This window comes from Chlorocebus sabaeus, chromosome 4, assembly GCF_047675955.1.
Source record: "Chlorocebus sabaeus isolate Y175 chromosome 4, mChlSab1.0.hap1, whole genome shotgun sequence".
NCBI classification, from domain to species: Eukaryota; Metazoa; Chordata; class Mammalia; order Primates; family Cercopithecidae; genus Chlorocebus; species Chlorocebus sabaeus.
This window is the reverse complement of record NC_132907.1, coordinates 22,150,316-22,172,383: the sequence shown is the minus strand read 5'-3', so window position 1 is coordinate 22,172,383 and position 22,068 is coordinate 22,150,316. Positions and strand designations below refer to the sequence as shown.

Below are 22,068 nucleotides of genomic sequence, written 5' to 3'. Positions count from 1 at the left end.
GAATTATAAGTCCTGGTACTTAAATGAGTGCTCCATTTTCCCTTTGCTCTATTCCCAAACACAGTGGCAGCCAAGAACCATTTTGCATTCTTGGCAGTCCCCTACATACTTGGAATTTATAAGCTTGCTCTCCTCCCATAGAGCAAAGTTACAACTCACAGTCTAGAATAAATATGACATCTCCAGAGGCTTTTTGTATACTGACGTGTCATGTGAAGTATGTATGATGAAGAATTTCTATTTCTTCTAATTCTTTCTTCGCTGAAAAATAAATTTTAGCCAAATCCCAGCACTTTGGATGGCTTGAGCCCAGGAGTTCCAGACCAGCCTGGGCAACATGGCAAAACCCTGTTTCTACAAAAAATACAAAAATTACCTGGGCATGGTGGTGGGTGCCTGTAGTCCCAGCTACTCAAGAGGCTGAAGTGGGAGGATCACTTGAGACTGGGAGGTCAAGGCTGCAGTGAGCCAAGATCGTGCCACTGTACTCCAGCCTGGATAACAGAGTGAGACCCTGTCTCAAAAAAAAAAAAAAAAAAAAAAAAACAAACTATTTTTAAAGGAAGCAGACGTATTGGAAGCAATTCCAAATGTAGATAGGTAATATGGATTGTATATGATACCTGCAGTATATAATTTTTAAATATGTTTGCTTGCAGGATGCCATGGCTTTTAATAAGTTTAATGTTCTTCACTGGCACATAGTCGATGACCAGTCTTTCCCATATCAGAGCATCGCGTTTCCTGAGTTAAGCAATAAAGTGAGTAAATTGTATTGTACTCTGTCTACGAAAACGCTGGGTATAGTTTCATTACAAGTTTGTAACTTAAATGTTTGTTCTTATGGATAGAATCAAAGTGTAAAAGTCAGATGTTTATGGTTTTTAATTTTTTTTGGCTGTGACTTAGCATTTTACATCCATAAAACTGTTTTTTTGTTACTGTTATAACTGTTACTGTAATTGTTATTGTGAATATAAACAATCTCTGGGGAAGTATAAATTGAAATTTAACACCTTAAGGTAGAAGCCCTGAATAATTCTCAAATTACATATGGTTAAGATAATATATTTATCAAGTTGTCCAACAGTGTATTTGTTTTAAACATAATTGTTTGGAAATCCATAAATGACTATTTTTCTCTGAGAAACTACATGAAGTAGGGAATTTTAGAGGTGAGAGTGTTTTCTTAGAAAATAATGGTAGTCTCAGTTAACAGTGTTCAAATTGACTGTATTACGGACCAGTGGAGCTGGGAGGGACCCTCAGTGTCCCCTACTTTAATATCCCTGTAATACAAAGAAGGTACCTGACATCCAGAGAAGTGATGCGCCTTGTCTAAAGTTGTGGTTAGGAAGGGACAGAGCCAGGAGTCTAAATTCTGTCCTCTGGCCATAATTCCAAAACTTTCTCCAGTTTTATGTATGTAGACTAAAATGTGCTAACAGCACTTATGTTTTTGTTTCCTTTTGTTTTACTTTTTATTATGGCAAATTTCAAACATATACAGATATACAATAGTTTAATGAATTCCCACGTTCTGATCACACAGGTTCAAACATGAATACACGGTCAATCTTGTATCACTTAAACTCCTGCAGACAAGCCCTGCCCCATCCTGTTGTTTTGAATAAAATCCATCATCATATCTCATTGTAAAAAGGCCCATTCTTTAAGAAAAAATAACCATAATACATGATTGCAGCTAAAAAATTAACAGTAATCTAGACAGCCAATCAGTGTTCACATTTCTCCAAGTGTCTTTTCCTCTTATTTAAAAAATTATTTAAAAAAATTTGCAGTGGGATACAAATAAGCTCCATAATTGTGGCGAGTTAATATATCTAGTAATTCTCTTGATCTATGGGTCCCCTCTTCCCACCTTTTTCTCCTGTAATTTGTTGTTGAAGAAACTGAGTCATGTGTCCTACAGTTTCCCACAGTCTGGGTTTTGCTGATAGCACCCCATAGTGTCAATTAACATGTCCCTGTATTTACTATAAACTGGTAGTTAAATCTAGTCTTGATAGAAATTTGATATGCGGTGCTGGGAGACAAGACTACTTTTCCGCCATTGAGCACTTATAGCCCATAGTTTGAGAAATGTGCTAAGGAACAGCCTTGATAGAACTTTAGTTACAATATTGAGTTCTAATTTTTCAAGTGACCTATACAGGGACTGAGGTAATCATTAAAAACCAAGTCACTTATTACAGAGTCTATATGGGAATTTTTCAAGCTGATAGTAATTCAAGCTGATAGTCCTTTGCAGGACAATAGCTATGCTTTGTAATAAGGTGTACATTTTGACTCTAAAATTGACAAGAGCAGTGTTTTCAGAAGTCTCACTTTGGAGACATTTGTTTTGTTGTATGCTTACATGGAAGTTGAAACAGCATGATAGTAGACACTCTTGAAACAGGAGGCACTGATGGAGACAGATATTTCTACCAGTGAATCTGGGATTAGCCCAAAGTATACTGAGAATTTATTGCTAAAATATGGTAAACAAATGATCTGACAAAAGCCCCAAAACGGCGATCATCCTTTGAGTATGTGTGACTTAGTAGAAATTTTCTTTCTGAAATTTCCTACTCCTGAAACTATGGCCCTATATTATTTTTAAATGAGTCCTCTAATATCACATGAAACTAATACATTGTCATAGTGAAAAAATCCGCTGTCAGATATCAAATGCAAGCACAATTGTTAATTTCCAGGATCAAATCTACATTGTACATTTTAACTTGAATAAATATGACTTTTACAGGGAAGCTATTCTTTGTCTCATGTTTATACACCAAATGATGTCCGTATGGTGATTGAATATGCCAGATTACGAGGAATTCGAGTCCTGCCAGAATTTGATACCCCTGGGCATACACTATCTTGGGGAAAAGGTAAGGAGTTGTATTTTATTTTATCTTATTTTTTATTTTTTGAGATGGAGTCTTGCTCTGTCACCCAGGCTGGAGTGCAGTGGTACAATCTTGGCTCACTGCAACCTCTGCCTCCCAGGTTCAAGCGAAGCGATTCTCCTGCCTCAGCTTCCTGAGTAGCTAGGACTACAGGCGCCTGCCACCATGCTAATTTTTTGTATTTTTAGTAGAGACCATTTTAGCCAGGATGGTCTTGATCTCCTGACTTCATGATCGGCCCGCCTCGGCCTACCAAAGTGTTGGGATTATAGGCGTGAGCCACTGCGCCTGGCCAGGAGTTGTATTTTATAAGTTGCAAAAGTAAATATTTGAGGTACTGCATTTATTTTATGACCTAGTGTTTGCTCATTTTGTTCTTAATTGTGATTGGTCTATCAGTAATGCTATTGACAGATACAATTCAGTAACTACTACGTGTCTACTGCGAGCAAATCATTGTGATTAGGTACTGCCTAAAGTATAAAAAAGGGAATAAAAGAAAACAAAAAGTGATTACAAAAAGTAGAACATAAGTGAATTCAAGAAATGGTTTCATAGATGAGGTGACACTTAAAATGCTTTTGAGTGATCACAGAATATATTCACGTTTCTGGTAGAGGAAATGGCATAAGGAAAGGCGTGCAAAAAGTGTAAGATATGCTTGGCAGGTATGTAGCTAGAGTAGAGTGTAGCAGAATAGGAGGCATTATAGGGTGATGGTTAGAACTTTGGCTTTGGAGCCAGACAGCTTGGGTTTGAATCTTGCTTCTGCCATTATAAACTAGGTGACGTTGGGTAAGTTACAATATCTCATCTTCAGTTTCTCCATCTCTAAAATGAGAATTAGTAGTAGCTATCATGTAATTTTTTTGAGAATTAAATAACGTAAAGCACATAGCACAGTACCAACATTTATAATTGCTCAATATTATTAGAGTAGACATGGGGAATAGTGAGAGGTAAATCTGGAAGAGTACATTAGAGGGTCTTTGGTGAGGAATGTGAACTTCATCAGGACACACTGGAAACCAGTGAACATTTCTGAGCAGAGGAGTAACATGATGGGAACCACACTTTTGGAAAACCTTTGGGAAAGTGACAGATTGGAGTTGAGGACCAGGAGGGTGATAGTGGGAATGGAAAATAATGGACAGAACTGAGAGACATTCTGGAACTCTCCATGGAACTTGGCAACTGATGCACTCCAGGAGAGAGAAGAGGTATATACTCTAGGATGATGATGGTACCCTTGCTAGAATACGAAAATCAGAAGCTAGAGAAAGGGAGCTTAGGGACTGCAGATGTTGTGTTTTGTTAGCTTGTATTTGAAGTACAGTTAGGATTTCCAGTTGTATCCAGCATGGAATTTGAAATATGAATTGAAGCTCAAGAAAAAGGGTTGAGGCAAACTGAAGATTTAGGAGTTAACATTTGACATAGTTAAAATCTCAGATATAATGGGAAACAAAGAGGCAAAGGGACAGGATTCAGGAAACATTTCCTTCTTATTTGGAAGAAATTACTAGCTCTTAGTAAGCATGCTCATCTTTTGTGTATATAATCTTGTGGCTTCAATAAAATGACATAATCAAATCATGTAGAAAACCAGATCTTTATAATGAGTTCACTTCTTTTAAAAAGAATCTTAATAATATTTTCTTCTAGGTCAGAAAGACCTCCTGACTCCGTGTTACAGTAGACGAAACAAGTTAGACTCTTTTGGACCTATAAACCCTACTCTGAATACAACATACAGCTTCCTTACTACATTTTTCAAAGAAATTAGTGAGGTGTTTCCAGATCAATTCATTCATTTGGGAGGAGATGAAGTGGAATTTAAATGTTGGTAAGATGATTCCTTAAAACCTCTTTAAAAAAAAAAAAAAAGAGGCTGGGCGCAGTGGCTCACGCCTGTAATCCCAGCACTTTGGGAGGCCAAGGTGGGAGGATCATGAGGTCAGGAGTTCAAGACCAGCCTGGCCAACACAGTGAAACCCAGTCTCTACTAAAAATACAAAAATTAGCTGGGCTTGGTGGCAGGTACCTGTAATCCCAGCTACTCAGGAGGCTGAGGCAGGAGAATATCTCAAACCCGGGAGGAAGATATTGCAGTGAGCTGAGATCATGCCACTATACTCCAGACTGGGTGACAGAATGAGACTCCATCTCAAAAAAAAAAGAAGAAAAACCTGTTGCATTGAAGTAGCTGTAGAGGGCTCCACACCGTAAGGAAGACTTAAGAGTACATGCCTGCTTGTAAGGGTTTAAACTGGGCAACATGACTCCTGAGATGGTAGATTTTTGTAGAATGTACATTTGGGTGGTATGGCAAAGTAAAGCTTAAGGAAAAACAAGATGCAGAAGAAAATGGAGATTCAAAAAAAGACTACTGTGAAATGAGAACAACTTTAGTGAAAGAGGGCAATCGATGATTAAATAGGAAAGATTTTTCAAATAAAAATTCTCTCTGCAAATAGCTTTAAATGGAGGAGAAAGGTGGTAAGGTAAAGAAAGCCATTTTTACAGGAAGTCAGCTTCTTGAAAAAACTGTTTGCAATGGATAATTAAGATAACTTGTAATTAAGTTTTTAGGCTTCTTTTTACTACCTACAAACTTTAATAGTTTTAAGTCTGCACAACTGATATTAAGGCTATATACTGCTTTAAATAATAAAGTGAGCATATCAAACTTCTAATGAAATTTTAATCACTTTTTGCTGTAGGGAATCAAATCCAAAAATTCAAGATTTCATGAAGCAAAAAGGCTTTGGCAAAGATTTTAAAAAACTAGAATCTTTCTACATTCAAAAGTAAGTTGTTTGAAAGCCTATTTCTGTTTTTATTAATGCTTTATTGTAAAAGTTTATTTAGTAATGTGCTTTATTTTTACATTTTCTCTACATCCTTTGCCTAAGTGTAGATGTGAAAAATCACTAAAGGAAGCAGTACCTACTGCTTGCTTTAAATAAGTAACATGGTGACTCCAAGTATTTTCCAATACCTGTTGAAATATAGGAAGGCAGTCATCTGTTCTAAAAATTCAGCTTGGGCTGGGCATGGTGACTCACGCCTGTAATCCCAGCACTTTGGGGGGCCAAGGCAGGCAGATCACCGGAGGCCAGGAGTGTGAGACCAGCCTGGCCAACATGGTGAAACCCCATCTCTACTAAAAATACAAAAATCAGCCAGGCGTGGTGGTGGGTGCCTGTAATCCCAGCTACTTGGGAGGCTGAGAGAGAATCTCCTGGGAGGTGGAGGTTGCAGTGAGCCAAGATCACACCACCGCACTCTATACTCCAGCCTGGGCAACAGAGTGAGACTCTGTTTCAATCAATCAATCAATCAATAAAACTCAGCTTGAAGCCCTGGCTACCCTGTGAAGTCTTCACTACCATCCAGCCCCTGGAATTCATTCCATTTTGTCAATTCCAGGAGCATTTATTTTACTATATAGCTGTGCTACCCAATATAGTAGCCATAGCCTCAGGTGTCTGTCCATATGTAAATTAATTAAAATTAATGAAAGTTAAAAATTCAGCTACTCAGTTGCATTAGCCACATGTCGAGTGTTCAGTAGCCAGCTGAGGCTAGTGACTGCCATACTGAGAAGTGCATATATATACATTTCCATCCCAGGAAGTTCTACTAGACCATGCTGCTCTCTACAGGGATTGGCAAACTTTTTCTGTAAAGGGCCAGAGAGTAAAGATTTTAGGCTTCATGGGCCACATACAATTTTCTTTTAACTTAAAAAAAAAAAAAACTCAAATTTTAAAACTTAAAAAAAAAAATGCTTTACAAATATAAAAACCATTCTTAGCCCATAAGACATACAAAAACAGCGTGCAAGCTGTAGTTGCCAACCCTTATGCCGTACCATTTATGTGGCAAGCCCAGGTTCCAGCCTTTGCCTATTCAGCTTTTTGTGTGATGCATTTAAATTTTATTTATCTGCAGAGCACCTGGCATTGTCTAAATATCTGTAAATATTTGTGGACTGATGGTCAGCAACTTTTACATGTAATTTATGTGATATGACAGGCTAGATCATGGTCCCTATCATTTTAAGACAGCCATAAAATTTTAAGAGATTGCTGCTTATACAATTTCCTGAGTTGCCTACCAACTCAATTTGAGGCCACTTCTTAGGGGTATGTTTAACTCATTCATTCAGCAAATAATTATTAAACCCCCAAACTACGTTAGGTTCTATATCATGTGCTAAAAAGGAGGAACTACTTGTGACACTTCCCAACTTTAGCTGCTTCTGCTATAAAGCTGTACTATACAGAAAGGCACCTCTCAAAATGCAAGAAATCCTTGATAGAAAAATACATGTTTTAAATATATTGTTAAGCTTGTGATCTAAAATAACTACAATTTTTTTGTAATACTAGGGTTTTGGATATTATTGCAACCATAAACAAGGGATCCATTGTCTGGCAGGAGGTTTTTGATGATAAAGTGAAGGTGAGCATTGTGAAGACTGCATCTGATCAATGTAAGAGAATTATTTTTCTTGGGGCAACTGGGAGTTTGCAAGTCTAACTACTAGTATTACCTTTCCAGTGTGGTTAGTGACCACTTTGGACCTCATAGTTCCAAGGTAAGTTTGGTAGAAATGAGACTAAAATGCAAGTCTCAGCCTTAGTTAACTGAACCTAAGTGGTATCCATATATAAGCAAAAGTTAAATATCCAACCTTAAGGTTGATGAAACTTTTCATTTTAAGTCCCTAAAATGAATATCACATGGCACTAACTCTGAAGGGGAAAAAGGAAGTGCAGATTTTTTTTAAGGATCTTAGAAAATTATGTTCCTAGTAATAATGCCTTAAACTTTCAATTTCATCTATGTTCTACGCAATTTGGAACGTTATATGTAATAATATGTATTGCAATTTGGAATAATATGTATTGCAATTTGGAACGTTAACAGCTTGCGCCGGGCACAATAGTTGAAGTATGGAAAGACAACGCGTATCCTGAGGAACTCAGCAAAGTCACAGCATCTGGCTTCCCTGTAATCCTTTCTGCTCCTTGGTACTTAGATTTGATTAGTTATGGACAAGATTGGAGGAAATACTATAAAGTGGAACCTCTTGATTTTGGTGGTAAGTGAAGCAGTTGGTCCAAGTGTTGTGAGTTACTGTGAAGCTGATGGTAAGTGAAGCAACCATTGTTACCTTTGTTTTATGAGTTTTCTTCCCTAACCTCCCACCCCAGAAATCCTTACCTAGATATCGCCTACCACCTACCTATCTTTTATGTTTGATCCTTGATTTTATGTACTTTTTTTTAAGCTCAGTATTTTAAACTCTCAAGAAACCATATAGTTGCCTAAATTCAAGAACTTCGAAAGTAGTATAGATCCCACTAGATTTTATCTCCATTTTCAATGATGACTCCTCACTCTCTACATTCTAAAGCTATTTGATTGCATTAACCTTATATGCCCTCTTCTGAACTGCTTCTCCAATGTAAGACACCTAACCAAAGCTACAGTTTTAGTTCAGTAGATTTCAGGCTGTGTTGTCTTAGGATTCGGAGGAATAGAATCCTTGGTGGATGGGACATCTGAAGGGTGGAGCTTGAGGCTTTCAGATCCCCTTCATAAAGAACACTCTACTTTGTCCAATTTTGTACATCAGCCTTTAGTACAAAATCCTTGAAAAAGGATTTTGGTATTTAAAAACGTTTCAGAACCATAGGTCTTATTAATTGGTAATTTTATATACAATGAATTTTATGAGGATCAAAAAGTGATAATTACTGATTTTTAAAAAGCATTAAGTGGCTAGGTGCAGTGGCTTACGCCTGTAATCCCAGCACTTTGGGAGGCTGAGGCAGGTGGATCATGAGGCCAGGAGTTCAAGACCAGCCTGGCCAAGATGGTGAAACTCCATCTCTACTAAAAATACAAAAATTAGCCGGGCGTGGGGGTGGGTACCTGTAATCCCTGCTACTCGGGAGGCGGAGGCAGAGAATTGCTTGAACCCAGGAGGTTGCAGTGGGCCAAGATTGCGCTACCACACTCCAGCCTGGGTGACCAAGCGAGACTCCATCTCAAAAAAAAAAAAATTTAAGTATTCAATTTTTGTTTTAAATGCCAAGAGGTAGAAATTAAAGGCAGGAATGGTCATAGTCCACTAAAAAACTAGTATTCCAACTTATGTTCCCTGGCACACTACTAAATAGATAACCAGGGATTTGAAAAATGGTTTCTGGTGTCCAGATAAGTTTGCATACAACCAAAATAAAACTGTTTAATACTGGCCCACTACGTTAATCTATGGGGCTAACACACACTGTGAACCATGGGTCAGGGCTGGGAATAAAGTTTGCAACCATTATTTTTTGGGAGGGGGAAGAGGGGCCACATTTTTTGTGCCACAACCATTAACATCTCCCAAGGTCTTGCTGACCACAGGAGAGAAATGTTGCCCTAGGATAAAGACAGAGGAAACAAATCTTGATGAAGAAATTAATATTGCCTCTGTGCACAAGCTTTGAGCTTCTGAACTTATATCAATTCAATGATTTTAATTTAGGTACTCGGGAACAGAAACAACTTTTCATTGGTGGAGAAGCTTGTCTATGGGGAGAATATGTGGATGCAACTAACCTTACTCCAAGATTATGGTATGGGATTTACATGATAACATCTGAGTTAAGAATTAAAGTGCCTTAGCCTTCCTTCTCCATCTAAACACAAAAGTACTAAACATAAACTGCTTGGGGGGATGTGTGGTTTAAATTTTAGGCCTCGGGCAAGTGCTGTTGGTGAGAGACTCTGGAGCTCCAAAGATGTCAGAGATATGGATGGCGCCTATGACAGACTGACAAGGCACCGCTGCAGGATGGTCGAGTAAGAAATGTTTCTCAAGCTAGGATACTATTAAGTCCAGTGTGATTTTTAGCCTTCCTATTCAGTGTTAGCTAGTTTCTTTTGCTATAAATAGAAATGTGTGTTACCTAAGAAATAATTAGAAGAAACCAGGAATTTTTTTGTAGGTAATAATACCTGTAAAGAAGATATATTCAGACTTACAACTGTTTTATAGATACAAAAAATTTTGGTGTAACTTCGAACTCCATCTTGAGTTGCTTTAATTTTCTTCCCTTATTTTCAGTAATGCTGTGATTTAGTGATTCTAATGTAAATTTCTAAGATGACATAAATGATACCTAAAATATCTTTATTCATGTTATCTATCTACAGACGTGGAATAGCTGCACAACCTCTTTATGTTGGATATTGTAACCATGAGAACGTGTAAAAATGAAAGGGAAAAAGGCACAGCAATCTGTACTACAGTCAACTTTATTTTGAAATCATGTAAAATAAGATAATTAGGACTTTTTTGAATAAAATATTTTTATTGATTGAACCTTTGACCCTCTTATTTCTTATTACATATAGAGGCCTGGCATCTTTCTTGAGATAAGCTTAAAGACACAAAAGAAACACAACTTCGTGATAGCACTCTTCCGAAGAGTTGAGTGTTTGCTACTAATAGTAATAACTTCATAGATGAACAGCATGATTCAGGTACAGTGGCTTTAAACATCAAAGCATATCTATTTCTCATTAAATTAAAACGGGTGGCTCCAGCGCCACTATCAAAGCTTAAGTTATATCTTTTATCTAGTTCTCTGAATGTACTGAAACAGTACTTTATTTGTGCAATAAAAATTGTTCTTACTGAAAATGAAGTAGCTAGGTGCTCCTGAATTTCTCTCCAAAAACTAAAACATTTAGGTCAAACCACTTCTCCGGTTGAGCAGTGTATTTTGATCTTGAGAATTCATGGCTTGATAAGTAGATAGTTCTAAGGCAAAAGTAGCTGAGCCTGATGTTAGCGTTCGAAGCACAGTTGAATAACCCTAAGCAAAATAATTTAGATCATTTATATTATCAAATTTAAGCCTCAAGTTTCTCTTCCTGCTGATTATCTTTTGACTATTAGGGAAAAGTGATGTTGCCACTCATGTGGCTTAGCCATATCACTTCCTTCAAACAGATCATTTAACTTTTTTCAGGGTAAGTTAGATATAAAAATATCGAGGACAGAAAGCAGAGTAGTGCAAGTATGCTACAGATGTATTTATTAGATGGCTGTGCCCTTCCTACTACTCTGCTGGCAACCCAGGTGCCTGTCCTGGAGCAGAAGAGGCTGATAGGGGAGAAGAATGATAACTTGCCTTAAAACTGACAATGGTAGAAGTAAGATAAATGCTTGGCAGGGAAAAAATGATCATATAGACTGGCACCACATTTTGGTACAGCACATCTCAAGCTTTGTAGGACTACAAATACCCCCTTGTAATGGTAGAATCCCTGGATTTCCCAACAATTTAAATTCAAAGTCCTAACCATTCCTGCTGGTTGAAACTTAACATTTGTTCCCTAAATCAAAGCCTTAATGTTCCTTTCAGGTTATTGATTGTCTATTCACTGGCATATTATAACCCCTGAATTAAGAAGAATATGTACTTTTCCATTACAAAGTACTTACCATAATATCTGCTAAGGGAACAAATCCAATAACAACTTTGTTGTCCTGGCGAGTCTGAATTTCCTGAATGTTTCCTCTTCTTTGTGCCAGATCTGCCAGGACAGGGCTGAGATAATCTCTAGCTACTGTAACCTCAAGATTCATCAGAGGCTCCAAAACTTGCTTATCAGCTTTCTTCAGAGCCTAAAGAAATTAAAGAATGTTAACTTATCTTGCATAAATAAATACTGCCCATACTCTTAAGCCTAGAGCTCATACAAAAAGACATAAGCTTGTTTTAACTCTCTCTTTAAAGGTAACATTTTATAAGACGTCAACAACTACAATATTTGCTGGTATAATAAGCATGGTAACATAATTTATAGATCTTCTGTATGGTATGATGCAAGGAGGGGTGTTTAGTAAAGTCTGATTATAAAAAATGACTGTGAACATGTGGTCAGAGTCACAGAAGTCCTCTCCTTTCAAAGATTCATTTGTTCATATTTAAACCTCATGTTGCTGTTCCTGATGTCTATAATTACAGTCCATGCCGTGCCACATGCCACAGACAGCAATAAAGGGGAGAGCTTGGAAAAATGTAATGCAATAAGGTAACAGAAACATTATGTGAAATCTTTTATTTAGAATCTTAGATTTCAAAGGCCAAGAAGAACACGCATATAAAGACTGGAAACTGAAAATGCCTTTCAGAATAAAATAATGGAATTGAAAAAGATGTAAAAACTAAGAGAAAAAACTGCTACAATAAAGAAAAGGATTGAATTCTGTGTATCTAGGGCATACCATGCTCACAGAACTGTTCTTAGTCCTCTTTTCATAATTTTTCCCTGGCAATATTACCTATCTGGAGAGCTTCAAAAACACCTTCAACATGGCTTCCTCAAAAACTTTAAATCCTATGCAGCCCATAGTTTCTGAGTACTCCAGTCCTGTACTCCATTGGCCTGCTTTGGGATAGTGTCTGAGTATCTACAGCTCTCCAACATGTCCCACACTGAGCTCATCATTTTCTTTTCCAAACACTTCTACACACATCCCTTTTTCTTATGATGACATCAGTAGTCTTCAGTTCACCTTTGACTTCCTTTTCCCCAAGTAAGCTGTAAGATTTTTTTTTCCGGTGTTCCTATTGCTGGTATCCTATGTCAAACTTAGTCCATTTCCTGTCCTCAACTATCTCTTCCCTATTCAAATTCCTTCTGTACTTTGATACTTCTCCCTTCGAAACCTTTAAATTATGCTCCACCATTCTCAGAACAAAGTTCAAACTCTTTAATGTAGTTTTTAAAGGTTTCTCTACAGTCTGACACTATTTTACTTTTTCAACACACGACTCCCCTGCCTTCATCTGATAATACAGTTAAAAGGACTCTTATCTCTGTCTGGAAGGTCCCCCACCGTGCCCAAGTCCTCCAAAATCATCTCAGCTCAAATATAAATCTTTCCAAGAATCCTCCCCAATTCCCTGCTTCCTACTTTCATGGCATTTGCCCATTTTATCTAATACTTTGGCTATACTTAATTCCCTTACAAAATCACAAGCTCCTTTAGGTAGAGTAAAATCTAATCCTATTTGTGTCCTTCTCAGTGCCTGGTGAACTATAAGCACAACACAGATGACTCAATAAATACATGAAGCACTTACAAGCAGAGAGAAGGAGACTCCCCATTACAAGAAGCTTAACAAGGGTAGCAGTACTTCCATTAGGAGTATTTTGTTTGAAGTAATGAATTAAAACTAAAGACTAAATGTAAGCCCCCATAAAGTTAATTCTTGTTCTCTGGCATAATCTTATTAAAAAGGTGAATGAACACAGAAATACAGACTTTATTTTTAGAAGACATGTTACACTTTGAAGGACAGGCCGATATATTGGGGGCTTGGGGTCAATTTAGAAACATTATTTTTCAGATTCCCATAAACTTTAAAAATTACTTGGGGACAGGCAATGATGGTGGCTCACACCTGTAATCCTAGCACTTTGGGTTTCGAAGGCTGAGGTGGGCAGATTGCTTGAGCCCAGGAGTTCAAGACCAGCATGGGAAACATAGTGAGGCCTTGTCTCTTTAAAAAAAAAAAAAATTACTTGAGGGTGAATTTTCTCAATAATATAGTCATAACTACTTTGCAGGTAACATTTCTAACTATTAAGTGAACAACACTTAAACTTTTTTCAAAGCTTTGTTTTTAATCGAAAAGCTATTTAAGAAGTATAAATTTAAACTCATGTGAAAGAGATATTAAGTTTGGCTTTCTTAAGTCAGGGGCTTGGGATACTTAAATTAACTTTGTAATTATAGATTCAAGTACAATTACAGAAAATTGGGTCTCAAACACAGTCCAAGTATTAGAAAATGGCTATAAAAGCAAGCATAAATAATGCAAAATCAATCACCTAAAAAATTAGGGTAGTTCAAAGCTGAGAGGAATGTATGGAATCAGCATTCAGCATACCACACTCCTGGGAGTTAATCCAGTTCTGGTAGGTTAATGAGGCAGGAAGTGGAGAGTCCATGACACTTAAGGACAGACTCCCCAGATAACCATACCAAGAAGACCACATTGCTTGATGCTTTGAGAAGAGAAGGTGCTTAGCCTGAATCTGTTATTCAGTGGGACTTAACTAGTTTCAATGGTCCTTGATTAAAGCAATCTTATAATTTAATATAAGTAGAGAAATAATATGGAACTCTGCACGAATTTGCATGTCATCCTTGTGCAGGGCCATGCTAATCTCTATATCATTCCTATTTTAGTATATGTGCTCCTGAAGCAAGCACTAAAGCAATCTTATTTGAATAACAATCTCCAAAATTGGAACCAATATTGGATCTTTAATGTTCTTTAGATTACAGTCCATCTTGGGCCAAGCTAGCCTCAGATCTGTCTTCCAGTCAAACCTACCATGCTTGCCTCTAATAGCTGTCTGTCAGGGATGGGGAAAGCAGAAATGCCACTTCAGGAAGCTTGCCTCTTTATCAGAGTATATTCCAATAGCAATCCATGTTAGATAGTAATTTCTAAGATCCTCTTTGAAATAAAAGCCTGGTGATCAAGAAATCAAAAGTTTCTCCATGATAAGAACTCTTGTTGACCACAAGGCTGAGGAGGCAAAGACACAAGATAAGGCTCTGTAAACACAGCTGTCTGCAAGATCAGTGGTACTATACTCAGAAGAGTCACCTGAAAGCCATAAAGATTAGGATAGTTCTATACCTTTTGCACGCATCTTGAGACACAGGCAGAAATCATAGTTGTGGAGGTACCAGGATGAATTGTCAGGGAATGTAAAGTAATTGCTACATCTTGAACTGGGGATCCAAGCAATGGTCCTAGACAAGGGAAAAAAATTGTATCATACTATGCTCGATGTGTATTGAGAAGTAATGAGAAGTGCAAAGGAATAGGGAGAAAACACTAACAAAGTTAGGAAAAAGACTGAAATATTATAATATAAGGAGTGATTAAATAGTTGAGTGTGATACTAATGCTTACTCTCATCTGAGTGCCTTACCTTGGAGGCATGCGCTGTGAATTCCACTTTCAATGGCCTCTTGGGAGACATTCAAAAGGCCTTCACTGATACTTTCAGCATACTCAATCACTGGCGTAACAGACGATGTTTCAATTGGCCTTGCTTCCACTTCTACGGTCACCAGATGCCTTTTGTCTCCTAAAGTTCTATCTAATGTATCTGTAAACAAATTGAATATGGTACCTCAGAATTAATTCTGGAAAGGTATCAAGGTGCTATAAAAACAGCAAAATTATCATCAACAAGCTCAGGGTCTCATACAAGATAAAGTGGGAGAGAATATTAACTATGGGAAAGGCACTAAATACAGTATAAAAATCAGAGTAAAGAGCTCTACCAACAAAGCATCTGCTTCTATGTTGATCAATGTTAAAAACCTGCTCTGTATCACCTATTTTAACATTAAGGTATGCTGAGGCACATGTTATGAAGATTATACTTTTAAACTTTTCAAAATGTCTTGTAGGTGACTGCAATCCTTTTAGTTACAAACTTTTAAATAAAAATTAAATGATAAAACCTTTAAAAGTACAAAAGGTAAGCTAATGAAAATTAACTCTAAATCCTGACAACCCACAAGTTTTACATTGCGTATTTTTCCAGCAATACTTTATGCACTTACTGTTTACTATTTCTTTCCCCAAAAACTAGTAAAATGTTTTTGGTAAGATTGAAAACAGTATCTCTTATTTGCCAACAACCAACAATCTCCAATATTTTACTAAAACAGAACTATGCCGTATTTATGTGAGGGGCCATGTAATGCACTAACTCATGGCCCAAATTCAAAACTAAGAATTATAGTCTATAATTCTTCATAATTCCTCTTCAAGCTCACGTTTATACTGTGAAACATTTTCTATTTAAAATTATACAGGCCTAGGTGTGGTGGCTCACACCTGTAATCCCACCCAGCACTTTGGGAAGCCAAAGTGGGAGGATTACTTGAGGCCAGGAATTTGAGACTATACTGGGCAATACAGCAAGACTCTTGTCTCTGTAAAAAAATAATAAAAATTAGCCGGGTGTAGTACTGCACACCTGTAGCCCTAGCTACTTGGGAGGCTAAGGTGGGACGATTGCTGGAGCCCAGGAGTTCAAGGCTGCAGTGAGCTAAGATCTTGCCATTGTATGCCAGCCTGCTCAACAGAACAAGACATTGTCTCAATATATACGTGTTTATATATAAATATACATGTTTATATATGAGTAACTATACACATAATTTATGTACAAGCTAAAAATGAGCATTCATGAAACCTAAAACTACTAAAGAAACAGAGTATTACCAATATCTAGATGCCTTCTGAAGCAACCACTATCATATATTATCCTCATTATTTTCTTTAGTGTTACATCACATATGCATGTATCACTAAGCAATAGTTTACTTCTGCTTCATTTTGAATTTGTTATGCTATATGTATATGGCAATTTTTTTGTTCCACATGTTTGTGAGAGTTGTCTGGACTGTTTTCCGATTCCAGCCCTACTCCCCAACATCTAACAGTCAGCACTTGGTATTCCACTATAAGGAATAACCCTCCCTCTTCTTCCCTATTTATCTATGTATTATTCTAAGTATGAACTTAGAAATTATTTTTTCACAATGGTCTATACTTATCTTGGTATTCAAATTAATCCAGATTTGGCCAGCAGAGTCTCTTCAAGCTGGTTCCTGTGTCCTTATATACCCCCCTCACCATCATTTTTTGACCATTTTCTCTCTCACACATAGCATGATATTCCATTATCCTTTTTAATGTTTTATTTCATTTTTAATTAACAAATAATTGTATATATTTATGGGGTTTGTGATCTTTCAATACATGTATACTTCGTGGAATGATAAAAAGCAGGCAAATTTACACATCTATCATGTCAAAAAACTTATTTCTTTGTACTAAGAAGATCTAAAGTATACATTATTAACTATAGTCACTGTGCTGTGTAATAGATCATGAGAACCTATTTCTCCTGTCCAACTGAAACTCCGTACCCCACTTCATCAACATCTCTCCTTTCCCCAGCTTTCCAACCCTCAGCCTCTGGTAGCCATCATTCTGCTGTTCTGCAAGTTCGACTTTTAGAAATTCCACATATGTGAGAGATCATGTCCGTTGCACCTAGTTTTGATAATTTCTTGTTCATTACTAACACAAGTGGCCCTTGAACAATGTGGTGGCTAGGGGTGCCAAATCCCTATGCAGTCAAAAATCCATGTGTAAATTTTGAATCCCCTGAAACTTAACTACTATAGAATACTGTTAACAGGAAGTCAGTCTTACCAATAAATAGTCAATTAACACGTTATATGTATTTTATATTGTATTTTTAAAATAAACTAGAAAAAAAAATGTTACCAAGAAAATCTAAGAGAAAATATATTTACTAAGTAAAAGTAGAACATCATAAAGGTCTTTATCCTTGTCATCTTTGCATTGAGTAGCCTGAGGAGTAAGAAAAGGAGGGGTTTGGCTTGCTGTCTCAGGGATGGCAGAGGCAGGACAATAATCCATGTATAATTGGACCTGCACACATACTTCAAACCCATGTTGTTCAAGGGTCAACTGTACTTTCCATCCCCTCTTTTATTTCTTCAAAGATAGTATTTGTATATTCTACATCTCATAACTCCAATAACTGAAGCCTTTGCTGGTGTGACTATCTATTGTTTCTATTGCCTTTTTGCTCATTGTGCTTTTTCTCATGGTTTTGTGATTTAAAGAGAATTTTATTGTGAGTAATATTCTTTTATGTGTGGGAGTTCTTTCTTTTTTTTTTTTTTTTGAGATGGAGTCTCGCTCTGTTGCCTGGGCTGGAGTGTAATGATGGGATCTCAGCTCACTGCAACTTCACCTCTGGGATTCAAGCAATTCTCCTGCCTCAGCCTCCTGAGTAGCTGGGATTATAGGCACGCACTCACCACTATGCCCAGCTAGTTTTTGTTTTTTTAGTAGAAACGGGGTCACCATGTTGGCCAGGCTGGTCTTGAACTCCTGACCTCGTGATCTGCCCACCTCAGCTTCCCAAAGTGGTGGGATTATAGGTGTGAGACACCACGCCTGGCCATGTGTGGCATTTCTTTGAGGCCTGGGTTGACTGATATCTTTGGAGAAGCCCTTTTCTCCAGGTTCCCTGGGATACTACCAAGCCATGAGCACTTTACATTAAAGAACTAAGTTCTCCTTGGTCTGGAGTTTTTCAGGGCACACTGGTTCTATGAACTTAGGTTAAAGACCTGTATCAGAAGCCTATGATTACAAATTCTCAGAAACCTTGTCCCCTCACCATAGAGCCAGACAAGCAAGTTTACTTGCCCTCTGCTTTTGCGGAAAGGACTTTTCCTAGTTAATTCTTTCCATGAGGATATGGCTCTCAAGCACTAGGTTAGAGATGATTACAGATTCTTCCAGAATAACTATAGCCTATATTGCTGACTTAATTTTCCCAGATTACTACTCCTGCTTCCTTTTTGACCTCTGGAAAATTCTATTACATTCTAGTCAGCTCAGATATTAAAAGTTGTTATTTAGAGTTCTCTAGCATTTTTAGTTTTTCCAGATAAACAGTCCAGAAAGAGCACTCCTCATGCTATTTGCTCCTGTATTCTGCTTAATTTTTCAAGTTTCAGTGAAATGTAACCATCAGCACTTTTCACAAACTAATGAGCAGCTTGAAAGTACCTGGTTATCCTAAACGTCTTTTTTTTTTTTTTTTTTTTTTAAACAATTTCCCACAAACCTGTCCACATTTTCTTCTTGGGGGTGAGTAGCAATAATTGTTGTCATGTTTTTTGGCTTAAGGGAACCAAATTAAAATCATATGTAGAAAAATTATGAATTTTTACATTTGGGAATTAAAGTATAAAAACTATACCTACTCAAGATTACTATCAGCATAGAATAATCCTATTTATTAAGTACTGAAGCTGACTTTCTACTTTTACTTTATAGAGTAAAAATAACACATTGACTTCAAATTCTTAGACTAGTTCTGATAGTGAGGACTGGGACAAGCCGTCGACTTCCATGGCTTACTCTATTCCATGACCACTGAAAAGCACATTTGGTTGACGAGTGGTCATCCAGGAGATGTTATGGGTGATAATGAAATAGGGTTTTCTGTATTCAAAACAAAATCTTAAAAAACAAAAAAAACCCCCACATATGTAAAAACCGTCTCCTCTGATAGAAGACATTAGTGACTGTGAACACTGCTTTAAGCAACTAAATAGAGAAAGACAGAGAGAAAAAGCAAATCCTAAATGTTTTACTTTTTACCTGTGGCACGAACTGAGTTTAGGATGGTCTCTCGATATGCCACCTGGAGTGGCCCAAGATAGGTCTCCAGTCCATATTCCCTCTTGATTCGATCATGAATAATCTCTATATGTAACTCCCCCATACCACACAGAACAGTCTGGTTACCAAAGGAAAGAAATAAAAGATTAAGGGTAAATTATATTTATTGCAGAACACTATATAAAAGTATGATGTTAATATATATTTATTTTTCATTAATTAGTTTCCTTTGTAATTCTTTTTGGCCAGGGGCTCTTACATCAAAACATTGCTTTTGACTTTTCTGACTGGAATAATGAATCAATAAAAAGTGAATTACTTAGCCATTCTCTCCTCCTTCTTTGACAGTTAAAGTATCTGCTGGGCAGCCGGGCATGGTGGCTCAAGCCTGTAATCCCAGCACTTTGGGAGGCCGAGACGGGCGGATCACGAGGTCAGGAGATCGAGCCCATCCTGGCTAACATGTTGAAACCCCGTCTCTACTAAAAAATACAAAAAACTAGCCGGGCGAGGTGGCGGGTGCCTGTAGTCCCAGCTACTCGGGAGGCTGAGGCAGGAGAATGGCGTGAACCCGGGAGGCAGAGCTTGCAGTGAGCTGAGATCCGGCCACTGCACTCCAGCTTGGGAGACAGAGCGAGACTCCGTCTCAAAAAAAAAAAAAAAAAAAAAAATTATCTGCTGGGCAAGTGGCATTTGGCTAAGACTAATGATGCCAACACTTAGCTAGATACCAACATTTCCCAACCACAAAGCCAAATTTCTGGCCAGTGGAAGATGAATATAATTGATGTGGACAGCTTCTGGGTGGTGCCTGTAAGAGGAGGGTAAAGCCCATTTCTTAACGAAAATGTAGGCAACTGTCATGACACATGAGAATGAGGGCTATACCTTGTAAATGGGCGGAAGAACCTTTCTCCAAAATCTTTCCCAACAACATGGGCATTTCCCAACCATCCAGGGCACTTTACAGCTTTGTAAGCAGTCAAAACCTTCAGACTAGCTTGAACCTTCATATGAGGGAGAAACTGACTTTTATCTTTTTTGAACCAATGAAGACTAAAGGTATTAGTGTATTAGCTTGGATCTGTGGAAGGGACTGGAGACTAAAGGTCAACGACATGGACAGTATGTGATCAAGCCCTAATAATAATTCTGGCCACCAAAGGTTTGGGTGAGCTTCCCTGGTTGGCAGTACTCTGCCAGAAGGGTAACATGTCCCTGAGGATAAAGGAAGCATTGCAAAGGTTTAAAACCCTCCCAGACTTCGCTCTATGTGTCTCTTTGGCTGATCCTAATTTAAAGACTTTTGCTGTAATAAAACTGTAATCACAAATTTTAAAGAATCACTTGGTATAGGACTGCTATACTTTAAGTTACAAAGTGAACTATTTGGGGAAAATAGTTGTAAAATAATACAAATAAAATGACTTGCTTATAGATATCTGTACATATATACTTACAAAAATATATTATGCTGCATAACACAGCACAGCAGAAGAACATGTTTGGGTAAAAAGTGTGAAAGGCACAGGCGCGGTGGCTCACGCCTGTAATCCCAGCACTTTGGGAGGCCAAGGCGGGCGGATCACCTGAGGTTGGGAGTTCAAGACAAGCCTGACCAACATGGAGAAACCCTGTCTGTACTAAAAATACAAAATTAGCTGGGCGTGGTGGCACATGTCTGTAATCCCAGCTACTCGGGAGGCTGAGGCAGAAGAATTGTTTGAACCCGGGAGATCACGCCACTGCATTCCAGCCTGCACGACAAAGCGAGACTCTGTCTCAAAAAAATAAATAAAACTATGAAAGGCTATTCACCAAGTTTTCATTCTGCTACCCTGCAGAATGAGTTGGAGGAACTGAGAAAGGGACTTAATTATTTACTTGGTAGATTTGTGTATTATTTGCTGTTATTTTTAAATGTAGTGCCAGTTTTTATCTCATTTATTTTTACTTACTTTTTTCAAGACAGGGTCTTGCTCTGTCACCCAGACTAGAGTGCAGTGGTATGATCATAGCTCACTGTGGCCTTGACCTCTCTGACTTCCCAGGCTTAAGTAACCTTCCCACCTCAGCATCCTGAGTCGCTGGGACCACAGGTGCATGCCATCACACCTGGCTAATTTTTATTTTTATTTCTTTTTTGTAGAGACAGGGTTTCCTTATGTTGCCCTGGCTGGTCTTGAACTCCTGGGCTCAAGCGATCCTCCCAACGTGCTAGGATTACATTTCGATTATTTAAATAATAGATTTCTAAAAATAAAACATTTCTGTTTTAATTATGATTATCATACCCTTCAGTATCAATTAAACTAAATTACTACCTCATTTGGCTGGCATTTTGGGAAAATAAAGTACTCCATGCTTTCCCGGTTAACTATATCAGTTTATCCTTTTTAAAGACAAATTTATAATCTTTTTAAGAAACTCCTTCTAAAATCTTATATAAACATCACCCTGTCCTCCTAAAAAGAGGATGCAGAATGTAATTTAATCTTTTCTTGATGAATCAAAACATCTGTTCTACTGTGCTACATTATACAGTGCAGTTCTGCACCTACTTTAAAACTCCACTTCCTCTCACATTGTTACACTGTAGTCTATCACTTCTCTCCCATTTTAGGTGTTTTACTGTCTTCAAAAGCACCTTCCAATCCTCCTAGTATGCTTCTTTTATAAACCTTAGCATAAAAGGCTCAAGGCTTTGTCTTGATTAAACCTTATTTCAAAATTTCACAAAAAGCTGTCTTCAGGAGGGGTAAAAAATGTTGGGGAATAGTTTATATATG

The 22,068-nt window shown here is 37.6% G+C and overlaps 2 protein-coding genes and 1 non-coding gene across 8 annotated transcripts in view; 1 reads left to right on the top strand and 2 right to left on the bottom strand.

Moving 5' to 3' along the window:
• The window catches only part of HEXB (hexosaminidase subunit beta), a 28,457-nt gene extending 18,149 nt beyond the window's left edge, over window positions 1-10,308 (top strand). Inside the window, exons 6-14 of the mRNA XM_007975375.3 lie at window positions 660-761; window positions 2,771-2,900; window positions 4,584-4,764; window positions 5,642-5,728; window positions 7,316-7,388; window positions 7,857-8,031; window positions 9,469-9,559; window positions 9,681-9,785; window positions 10,140-10,308. Coding sequence (XP_007973566.3) covers window positions 660-761; window positions 2,771-2,900; window positions 4,584-4,764; window positions 5,642-5,728; window positions 7,316-7,388; window positions 7,857-8,031; window positions 9,469-9,559; window positions 9,681-9,785; window positions 10,140-10,197 — 1,002 coding nt within the window. The 3' untranslated portion in view covers window positions 10,198-10,308. The remainder of the gene's footprint in view (window positions 1-659; window positions 762-2,770; window positions 2,901-4,583; window positions 4,765-5,641; window positions 5,729-7,315; window positions 7,389-7,856; window positions 8,032-9,468; window positions 9,560-9,680; window positions 9,786-10,139) is intronic.
• The window catches only part of GFM2 (GTP dependent ribosome recycling factor mitochondrial 2), a 48,622-nt gene continuing 36,777 nt past the window's right edge, over window positions 10,224-22,068 (bottom strand). For 3 of the 6 annotated variants that reach the window (XM_073014677.1, XM_073014678.1, XM_073014679.1), the window contains 6 exons: window positions 19,259-19,397; window positions 14,955-15,134; window positions 14,657-14,772; window positions 13,406-13,504; window positions 11,437-11,619; window positions 10,224-10,804 (listed from right to left, as the gene is read on the bottom strand). In XM_073014677.1, the coding sequence (XP_072870778.1) occupies window positions 10,676-10,804; window positions 11,437-11,619; window positions 13,406-13,504; window positions 14,657-14,772; window positions 14,955-15,134; window positions 19,259-19,397 (846 nt within the window). In that variant the 3' untranslated portion in view covers window positions 10,224-10,675. Of the gene's footprint in view, window positions 10,805-11,436; window positions 11,620-13,405; window positions 13,505-14,424; window positions 14,543-14,656; window positions 14,773-14,954; window positions 15,135-19,258; window positions 19,398-22,068 lie in introns of those variants that run through there. The other 3 variants (XM_007975318.3, XM_007975328.3, XM_007975346.3) reach the window with 2 other exon arrangements.
• On the bottom strand, window positions 14,118-14,220 carry LOC119618380 (U6 spliceosomal RNA). The gene has a single exon (XR_005234693.1). It is a non-coding gene; the product is annotated as a U6 spliceosomal RNA (small nuclear RNA).